This window comes from Erpetoichthys calabaricus, chromosome 12 (assembly GCF_900747795.2).
Source record: "Erpetoichthys calabaricus chromosome 12, fErpCal1.3, whole genome shotgun sequence".
Lineage (NCBI taxonomy): Eukaryota > Metazoa > Chordata > Cladistia > Polypteriformes > Polypteridae > Erpetoichthys > Erpetoichthys calabaricus.
The window spans coordinates 94,268,658-94,279,781 of record NC_041405.2 but is presented as its reverse complement, the minus strand read 5'-3'; the positions used below and the strand labels follow the sequence as shown (position 1 = coordinate 94,279,781).

Genomic DNA, 11,124 nt, shown 5'->3' with positions numbered 1-11,124 from the left:
TTCCTCAATTTAAATGCTTATTCTAAAATGGTATTGATTAGATTCTTTTAGGCTTTGAAGAAGTTTTGTACAGATCTTCTAAGTGAGAATTTGATGTTTTCCAATTTCAGATAATATGTAACATCAGTTACCCACTGACTTAAAAGCGGTGGGTTAGGATTCTTTCAGTTGAGCAAGATGAGTCTACGCACCAATAGCGTAGTAAAGGCCATTACAGTTTGTTTGTCCTTCTCCACTTTAAGCCCATCTGGGAGTTCACCAAACCCACTTGTTAATGGGTTAGGAGGGAGTGTGACACCAAGGCTGTCTGAAAGGCATTTAAAGATTTTGGTCCAAAATAATGTTAATTTGGTGCACACCCAAAACATGTGGCCCAATGAGGCTGAAGCTTGAGCAATGTTCACAGGTTGGATCTTGCCCTGGAAACATTTTGGACAATTTTAAACAAGTCAGATGCGCTCAATAGATGATTTTATGTTTGCTAATTTTATGTTTGTTAATTGTAAGCTTTGCGCATATGGAGCTCGAGTGAATTCTGTGCATGGCTGCCTTCCATTACTTTTCTGAAATGTTGAGTGAGCGATCCTTTTCCCATTGTACTCTTGGATCTTTGAAAAGAAGGGACTTTTAAAGGTATTTATATATTGCAGAAATGCTTTCTGAGTCCTCAAGACTGATCAATATTTTTTCCGAAATAGAGGTTGGTGGGAGGCGAGGAAATTTGGTCAGGTTTTGTTTAACAAAGTTTCTAATTTGGAGGTAGTGAAAGAAATGTGTTGCTGGAAAGTTAAATGTGAAGTGTAATTGTTCGTAGGATGCGAAGATGTTGTCTATGTACAGATCTCTAAGTGATATAATCCCGAATGTTTTCCAGACATTAAAAACTGTGTATGTTTGAGAGGGTGGAAAAAGGTGGTTCTTGTGCAGAGGTGCCACAGATAAAAGCTTTTCTATCTTGAAGTACTTCCGACATTGTTTCCATATTCTGAGTGAATGAAGCACAATTGGGTTGTTAGTATGTAGGTGACAACTTGTATTTACTGGGGTACAAAGCAAGGAATATAAAGAAGTACTACAGGATTTTATTTCTTTTGTGCACCAAGCCTGTGTATGTTCATTTATTTGTGTCCATGTCCAGGTTTTTTTGGCTTTTATATTTGCTGCCCAGTAATAATACTGACAGTTAGGTAGAGCCATGACACCTTCTACCTTAGGTCTTTGTAGGGTCGCCCTTTAGATATGTGGATGTTTTGAACTCCAAATAAATGAGGTTATGATTGAATCTAACTTCTTAAAAAATTATTTATTGCTGTATATTGGAATGTTCTGAAATAGAAAAAGAAGCTTAGGAAGGATATTCATCTTGACACTGTTATTTCTTCCAGCTAGAGTGTGGTGGATGGAAAATATTTTAATTTTTCATCCGTGTTTTGATGTTTTGGTAGGTGACATTTCGTAGATTGACATTTTGTTTGTCATATTGTTCAGAGATGGTTTTCTACATGCAGAGACTGGGACACAGTGAGTATGTTGTTATATGCTGAACTGAAGACAGTGGAGTCATGCAGTGGTTGGTGCCTTTGCTTCATGGCTACCTTAACCAGGGTTCAATTCCCAACTTGGTTACTTTTCATGAGAAATGTATGTATTCTCCCTGTCTAAACATGAAAGTACTCATGTTTCATCTTAAATGTGTGACTCTAGTTTGGTCCTATCTGAATTAGTGTGTGTCAGAGAGTGTGCTCTGCCCTGTGTGATAAATTAATGTTCTAAACTGTCAATCCTTATTCACCTTGGTTAAAGGTCACCTATGAAAACAATTCCAACATGTTAGAAAATAAAATGCAACCTTTTAACCCAATAATCAGGTAAACCACAGGGGAATTTTTATATGGGGTTTGCCAGGTAAAAGAACAAGATTAAAAGAAGATTTGGGCTTAATCAGTGTTATGGTGAAGATGTTTGCTTTCTCTCCCTCTCCCTCTTTCTCATTCTCTCCCTCCATCTCCTTTTTCTTTCTACAACCAGATCTGCAATCCTTCAAGGTCACTTAGATACATGTGAATTGTCTCAGGAAATAATTGGTTTCTTTGATTAAAGTGGATATCTCTGAGTAAAAAAAGCTCTTGAAACATTCTTGGCTACAGATGTCCTTTAAGATAGTGTATCAGCCACAGCGTTCAGCATCAAGATCACATGCAATAACACCACAAAAATCAGGAAATGACTCCCATCTCCATCCTCCTCTTATATCTACAAAATGAGGTTGTGCACTTTATTTCAGAATCAAATAGCAGGGGTATATATTGGAATCTATAGCAATATTTCTGACATTAACAAAACCAGACATTTTGTAGCAACCTGAATTTATCTTCCTACCTCTAAACAATTAAAGTTTAAAAATATATTTTTGTCAATGCACTATAAAGAAAATAGACAGAAAACCGGTGAACTCTATGGTTCAGTAAGGTACAATTCATTATAATTCTAGAAACATCAAGAACAATGGGGACTCGGACTGTTTACAGTTATTTTGACTCCCTTTGATCCTAAATTGGAATAAAAAGTTATGTCAAAACAGATTTGACTCAAACTACTTGTTTCAGTTTCTACAAATGTATCCCTTTCTTCACCTATTTAGCCAATACTGTAGAAAAAAGGAGTTTCTCTCTCAGGTTGGCAGTTAAATCAGAGAGATGTGTACTTTACTGATTAGCTTGTCAACAAAAAGAACAGAATAATAGTAGCCCTGATATGACTATTCTATAGTGAAGTGAACATTTAATATGAAAATCAAACATCTCAGTCATATCCAGTCATCTTAATTCTAATCAAAATAACTAACAGTCCAAAATGCTCTAAATATATTAAATGCTTTAGATAAATTATGACAAATATGTAATGGTAAGATTAGCAAATATTCCAACAAGCTAACTGCGCTCTCCAGAATTAAGTTTAACCCCCTTCTCTCTCGTAGTCTTTCTTTCTCCACAAAGAGGCAATTTTCCAAAATTTACAAATCCCTTAGGCCATCTTGGATAAAGTTCGGGTCAGGTCCAGCCATGTCATCTTCAAATTTTCACGTGGAAAAACCACATATATACTAGTCAATAAACAGCCTTAACCAAATAACCCGAGCAAAGGTCTTGTGTATTAGAAAAGAAGAAGTTGTTAGGAGATTACTGCAGTCTTGGCAAATTTCATGGTTTCATTTTATTGAAGAAACTCATTCCTTTTCATCATGTGTCATAAGTCAAGTATTGTATCTTAGAGTTACTGTTAGAATTCTTTATTTTTTTCACAAATTACACTCATTTTAAAATCATTTCTTAATAATATGCTGTTTTTCTTTTTTTGATTTGTTTTCTGCTGTTGCCCCTTACTTGTTTGTCATTTGTCTAATGAGATGTATATAGAAGTTCTGCTTTTATTAATGAGATGTATTTAGAAGTTCTACTTTTATTACATGAATTTCAACTTTGAATTTTATTGCCAGGCAATGTGTTTGTTAGGATTTTCTCAACTTCAAATACAAAAAATGCCAAAACACAAAATATACAATATACAACAATTGTAGTTCACAGAAACACAATAAATAAACATAATAATATGATACTATATGGAATTTCACTCCTGCCCTGTGCAATATGATTCCCTAAAAGTAAACATATTTCAGGTTTGATGCTGTGAAGATCTGCCGGAATTGAGGCTAAATCGAAAGTTCTTATTGACCAGAGAGACTACAGAAGGAAAGAAGCTCATGCTGAGTGGCTCTTGTCCTGATTGACTGGTAACATTTCTGTGATGGTTATGATTCAATTGGATGATTGCCTGCATACTATAAGTGTGACAGTCAGTTATATTCTTTGCATGCTCCCTAACCCAAGTTGTATAACGGTTCTGTATAGAGTCTAGTTTCAGACCTACAGTCCTTGCTGCTGTCTGAATAGCACACTGCAGTTTATATTTTGATTGAGAAGATGCACTGTCAAACCAGGCTGTTATGAAGGAAGTGACGATGCCTTCAATGAGAGTTATAAACTTTTTAGCAATTGAGCTTTTTTGATAGAAGAAGGTATGTTTCCATCCCAGCTCAAAGAGGACTAATAGACATGCCAAGACATTTAGCGTGACACCATTTTATGATTAAGAGTGTAAGAGGTAGAAGGTGTCTCTTAAAATCCACTTTCTTTTTCACCATTTTTAGTATAGTGTGTCCACATTGTCCAGGGCAGAGCAAATGATAGAGCTAACTCTAGTCAGTATGACACCTTACCTCCCTTTTTGATTATTCTAATGAGGGAACTCATCAGAAAACATCAGTGGTTTTACATACAAGTCATTCAAGATGTACTCAATGATGTAGATGGTGATGTCTACTCAGCATCATTATCTGACCTCCATATTTTAGAAGTTTGGGCATCAAGAGGCATGTGGCATAGCTCAGGTTCGTATTGAATGTTGAGTTCATAATCACGTTTGGACTGGCTGTATTAAAAGCTGATTTAAAATCGAGAAGCAGAGGGTGCCTAAGTGCTACAAAATGTAATCGAGAGCCATATTAACTATATTTCCATTCAAACTTCTGGCATAGTATGGATGCTAAAGGAAGTGACAACAACATATATGGCAGACTTGAAATGCTGAAGAAAACACATTCAAATCTCTTCTGATTATTTTCTGATTTCTGCCTAATTATTACTTTTAGGTTAACTTCTATCTAATTTATTGTTTGGATTAAGTGGAGACTGGCAACGTAAAAATTTCATTGCAGGTTTGAACCACCATGTTTTTTACTGTGCATATGACAATAAACTTCTTGAATCTTAAATCTTGAATCTTAGTACAGGACATGTTTTGTTTCTCAGGCATAAATTATTTTGCTTTGAAACAGTCAGAAACTCTGCATTTAGCTACATACTGATTAAAATATTTGTAAATTATGGTGCTAACTCATTATCACAGGAGGGAGAGGCATTATCTAAGCTCACTGTTTTATAAAAGTTCTTTCTGTTGTCAAGCAAATGTGCTTCATTTCTCAGTGGTATGCATGGTGGACAAAGAATAAAATTATAAGGGACATACAGTAAGTACGTTGAATGAGGGCCAAGGAAAGAGTGCCCGTCAAACTGCAGTAAAGGCCTTTCAGCTGACTGGCTAGAGATGAAAATAGTCAGATGCAAGGAGGTGGAGGGGGGACAGCTTAATCAACTGTCGTCCTTTACAAACAGAGGAACGATCATTGTATGGTGGGAAAGCAACACTCGAAAGTCACTAGCAATGACCAGTGGCCCAGGGCCTACATCATACAAATTTTATTGGTTTTTGAAAACAAAATACTGCGAACCCATTTATACAATGTTAAAAGCGTGCCTAACAAATTGTTCCCTATGCAGCTTTGGGACTGTCTGGTCATAGTTTGATTCACCTGCTTCCAACCTATAATAGCCGATGATCTTGGTGCATCATTCTGGAAAGGCCTTCAAGATATCATCCATGGCAGGAACTCATCCCCGCTTATCACAAAAACATTGCAAAGAACCTTCAGCTGCCTGACAACCTGAACTGTTTTATTGAAGCCAAAGGTCACAACCCTCACCGGCTCCAGCACTCCAAGTATACAAATTTATTCTTCTACCTCACATCTGTTATCAATCATGCAGTAAACATCTGTCATTAGGATGTGTGCTGGCTCTTCCAAAGCTGGGGAGGCAGCATAAAGAAGAGGGACACCTCACACCTGGACAAGCTGGTGAGGAAGACAGGCTCTATTGTAGGCACAGAGCTGGACAGTTTAACATCCGTGGCAGAACGACGGGCACTGAGCAGGCTCCTGTCAATCATGGAGAATCCACTGCATCCACTGAACAGTATCATCTCAACACTATCATCATTGACCCCCTTCTTTTGACACCCACTGCACGCCCAATCTACCTGGAAAGGGGTCTCTCTTGAACTGCCTTTCCCAAGGTTTCTTCCATTTTTCCCTACTAGGTTTTTTTGGGAGTTTTTCCTTGTCTTCTTAGAGAGTCAAGGCTGGGGGGCTGTCAAGAGGCAGGGCCTGTTAAAGCCCATTGCGGCACTTCCTGTGTGATTTTGGGCTATACAAAAATAAACTGTATTGTATTGTATTGTATCTCCAGACAGAGGAGCAGTTTCAGCGACAGACTGCTGTCACTGTCCTGCTCCACTGACAGACTGAGGAGATCGTTCCTCCCCCACACTATGTGACTCTTCAGTTCCACCCGGCGGGGTAAACGTTAACATTATACAAGATTATTGTCTATTATACCTGCCTCGCACTCTCCACATTGCATTTTTTTTTTTAAGTTGCACTACGTTTTTATTGCTCTTTAATTAATATTGTTTTTTTCAGTATGCTGCTGCTGGAGTATGTGAATTTCCCCATGGGGATTAATAAAGTATCTATCTATCTATCTATCTATCTATCTATCTATCTATCTATCTATCTATCTATCTATCTATCTATCTATCTATCTATCTATCTATCACAAAAGCTAATGTCACATTATGTGACTTCTAGTCATAGGGTATGTCAGATTTGCAGACACTCATTTCATCACTGCGTCAATTTAAATAACTAAAATTTTGATTGATCTTGTCCGTTGTGAGAGATGGACGTCTGAAATGGAGCTCCGTTAGCAGCGGTGTTATTTTTTATATTATATCCTGAGATATCCTGTATTTATCCAACCCGAGGGTTCTACTGCAGCATATATAAACATGGTTGGCAAGAAAGGGTCTCAGAAAGAAATGGAAAAGAAAACTAAAGCTGCATCCAAGCCCAGACCGACAAGTCCAAGTTCAAACTCAAGGTACGGCCTTTCAGAGACTGACCTGGAACAGATGGGCGAAAGCCCAGACTCCTCGGGACCACGGTCCACAGCATCGTCTCCAGTTGAGAGTGAAATGGGGAGCGAATGTGCGAGTGACGCAGGTCACGATAGCTCGCTGATTGGAGAAGATCATTTGAAACTGGAAAAGGCCTTGCAGTCCGCGCTTTCACCTACTCCACGCGAGCCGGGAACATCGGCTGTAATAAAGCCCGCCGCTTCACATACAGTGCTCGAAAGTAGAAATGATCTGTCCGAACTGAAGGTGATGATCGCTGAGCTCAAGCAAGAGATAAAGAATGATATAAAGAAATAAATAAATAGTATGCTCAAGACAAACGAGAGGACAAACGAGAGGATAAGCGAGAAGACAAGTGAGAAACTGTGGCAAGAGCTGCGGCAGGATAACAAAGACTCGGAGAAATGCATATATATCCGCTTTGAGGCGGCCTTTAATGCAGGGGTTCTCAAACTTTTTCAGTCCTGGGACCCCTTTACAAGCCATACAATATTCGCGGACCCCTGATGCGGCCTGATTTGTCAACCCAAATTATAATAGCATAGCCACAGGCATAAAGTGTAAACTTCTTTTATCTGAAGTCGACTTTATAAAATAAATCATTCTTTGTAGTCATATCATAACAACACTAACTATTGACAGTCAATGATACAGTGTCATACGACAGTCACAGGACTAAAACCTGCTTAGCAAAAACAAAAAATGCAAAACAACTACAACTACAATATTTAGTGCTTAATACTCATACTGCATAACTGCAATACAACATTGTTCATTTAATAATAAAGAGTAAGACTATTAATTTTATGGCTCCCTACCAGTGGTAAACGTTTTAATTATTTAATATGTTCAAATGTATTACAAATACAATTACATTAGACTCTAATACTCATAGAAACTAATGAGATGTGTGGGCTTGCTTTTGTCGGCAGAGAAGGTCTATCCTTGGTGAGATTTTTGATAGACACACTCGAATGTCATCTTCCACCTGGAGACGTGATCTAAACTTAGATTTTATCACAGCTAATGCTGAGAACGATGCTTCGCACTGGTAGGTAGTTGCAAATGGGACCAGCACAGTCAGTGCTCTCTCAGCTAAAAGCGTATACTCGTTCCTAACGTTGCACCAAAACGCGGTCAATGTTTGTTCTTGAAATTTAAGTTTGAGACTTCTGTCACTAGACAATTCAGCCAACTGTTCTTCTTCCTTCCCGGTCAAGTTGGTAAGCTGACAACTGAATGGATTTCTGATCCAGTCATAATCTGCAATGTTATCTGTTGGAAAGTACCTGTCAAAGTATTCTTCCATCGCCGACAAATGGTCAAAGATATCTGTTGCCAAGTTATCAATGGCCATATTGTTTTCATTCAGAAATTCAGTTAACAGTTCAAACATATCACAGCTTTTATTTTGTACTCGTGTCTTCCATATTCTCAACTTTTTCTTGAAGGCAGTTATCTTGTCTGTTGTTTTCAACACGCTTGAATCTCTGCCTTGCAGTGATGTGTTAAGTGCATTAAGTTGACAAAAGATATCAGCCAGGTAAGCCAATTTTGCAAGCCATACATTATCTGAAACAAACTTCACCAGCTCTGAGTTTTTGTCCATCAAAAATGATGCCAGTTCACTGCGAAGCTCGAAGACACGTTGAAGTACCTTTCCGCGTGACAACCAGCGAACCTCTGTGTGTAGCAGCAGATGTCGATGATCTGAGCCGCTTTCTTCGCACAGTGCAGCAAACAGTCGTCCGTTCAACGGTCTGCACTTTATCCAATTAACTAGTTTAATGCATGTATTTAGCACTTCACCGAAGGATTCATTTAAATTCTTACTAGCAAGAGCTTCGCGATGAATCATGCAATGTGTGGAAATAATATTCGGAGAAACAGTTCGTATGCGTGCAACAACCCCACTTTTATGACCTGTCATTGCTGCAGCTCCGTCCGTACAAATTCCAATACAGCTGGACCACTCAAGCTTGTTAGCAATGAAGAAATCATTTAGCATTGCAAATAAATCTTCACCTGTCGTTCTAAGTGGCACAGGTTTGCAGAACAGAAAGTCCTCGACCACATCATTGTCAAAGCAATATCTAACGTAGACCAGTAACTGCGCTTGGCCTGCAATATCGGTACTTTCGTCCAACTGTATGGCAAATGTACTGCTTTGTAGGCGCTCAACCAATTGTAATTGGATGTCATTGGACATGTCGCAAATTCGCCTTCTGATGGTATCGTTTGATACTGGTATAGACAGTAATTTTCGGCTACTTTCTTTTCCTAACATTATCTCGCATATTTCTAAAGCCGCTGGCATAATCAAACTCTCCGCAACCGTGTGTGCTTTTTTGCTCTTAGCTATTCGCATTGCCATAATATACGAAGCCTTAAGAGCTTTTTCATTCACTGTTGTCGCAGTGCTAATAATTTTCTGCTGATTTGCATACACTTCTGCTCGACGTTTGAAGAAATCAACGGGGTTGTCTTTTAGTTCATTATGCTTTGTTACAAGATGGCGCTTCAGTTTAGCAGGTTTCAAACTTTCGTTCGATAACACGTTTAAACAAATGACACATTGTGGCTGATCACTGTTGTCTTTGTACGGTATAAATCCGAATTGTAAATATTCAGGATCATATTTACGTAATTTTGCCTTACGCGGTGCGGACTCTCTTTCGGCATCATGTCTCAGTTCATCGCCACTATTTCCATTACCCCCGTGCTCTTCTTCAGATATCCGCTTACGCTTCAAATATTTATCCATACGTTAGTTGGGCGTACGAAAAAACAATTTAACAAGCAAGAATTACCACTGTATAACTTAATAATTAATCATAAACTGTGCCCTGCCTGGGGTTTGTTTCCTGCCTTGCGCCCTGTGTTGGCTGGGATTGGCTCCAGCAGACCCCTGTGACCCTGTGGTTAGGATATAGCGGGTTGGATAATGGATGGATGTGCACGATTACAGGCTGCGTCTATAATGACGTCATCGTAGAATAGTTCTTAATAGACATATATATACTATATATAGAATATAAACAGTAGTGAGGGGCGAGTTGATTATTATTCGCATTATCCGATTGGATAAAATGGCGTTTAGCGAAGAAGTTATTAATTGTAAGCAATTTTCACCCTTTCTGCGGACCCCCTACGGTCGTCTCGCGGACCCCTGGGGGTCCGCGGACCACAGTTTGAGAACCGCTGCTTTAATGGTATGCTGGATAAAATTGAGGACATTTACCAATCAGCTGGAGGATGTTAAGCAGGCATTTACGACTCGAATTGAAATAGCCGAAAATCTAGCATCGACCGCTGATGGAAAAACAACAGCTGCCAGTTCCGAATGCAAAAAACATTGGAGACAGACTTGCTGCTCTGGAAGATGGAAGCAGAAGGAATAATATTAGAACAGAAGGTCTACCTGAGAATCGTGAAAGTCCAAACCCAGTGAAATTTGCAGCTGAACTATTCTCTAAAATAATTGGAGAGGACTTTAAATCAGATACCGAGATAGCAGCAGCTTATCGCATATGCGGATCAAATACCTTTAGACCTAGGTCTTTTATTATCCGCTTTGAGAGATTATTATGAAAGCTAGATGTGAGGGCACTCCTCAGACGCAAGCAAGAGATTATATTTGAAAATAACCACATTCATATTTTCCCTGACTTCTCTCCCGCAACAGTTGCTAAACGTGCAGCCTTCTACAACATTAAACAGCAGTTATGGCAAGCCGATATCAAATACAGCCTCTTGTACCCTGCCAAACTGAAAGTGGATGTTCAAGGCCAATACTACGTTTTTTCCAGCAAGGAGTAAGCCGAAAAGGAATTAAGAAAGCTGATCCCAACACTATTCTGAAACACAATAGTGAATCACATCCTGTCATAGCATAGCAAGGAGGTATCACCTGCTGTCTGATCCACTTGTAATGATACAGGTATTATAATTATACATCCTTTTCAGTACTCGGATGCTTTCTGTTTATGTTTTAATTACAGTTACAGACGTGTGTGGGGGGATAAGGGGGGGAGAGAAAGAAAGCAGGCTATATCTAATCAATCCTTTTACTCCTTATAATTATAACTACCAACGTAACAATAGGTTGCATGGCAATAACTCTTGGGGAAATAGGAAATTAAGGTTAAAGCTGTCTCACTTCCAGTTAAGACTATATAATGACATCAAAAACTCAGAATCAATGTCTCCATGATGGGACAGTTAACTTTGTGAGCTGGAATGTTAAAGGCC

General features: G+C 38.8%; 1 protein-coding gene across 1 annotated transcript; it reads right to left on the bottom strand.

Moving 5' to 3' along the window:
- Window positions 1-7,771: 7,771 nt before the first annotated feature.
- LOC114663117 (SCAN domain-containing protein 3-like) lies at window positions 7,772-9,637 on the bottom strand. The gene is made up of 2 exons (XM_028816875.1): window positions 8,275-9,637; window positions 7,772-8,205 (listed from the first exon to the last, which is right to left on the bottom strand). Exons 1-2 carry the CDS (start codon window positions 9,635-9,637, stop codon window positions 7,772-7,774), a joined length of 1,797 nt encoding a protein of 598 aa, XP_028672708.1.
- Window positions 9,638-11,124: the final 1,487 nt, after the last annotated feature.

What these genes read in the sequence shown, in the direction of transcription:
- LOC114663117 (XM_028816875.1), bottom strand. Translation starts at nt 9,637, where the DNA reads ATGGATAAATATTTGAAGCGTAAGCGGATATCTGAAGAAGAGCACGGG. An exon ending in ACGAGTACAAAATAAAAGCT is followed by an intron (nt 8,206 to 8,274) that starts GTGATATGTTTG and finishes ACTTGGCAACAG; the next exon opens with ATATCTTTGACCATTTGTCG.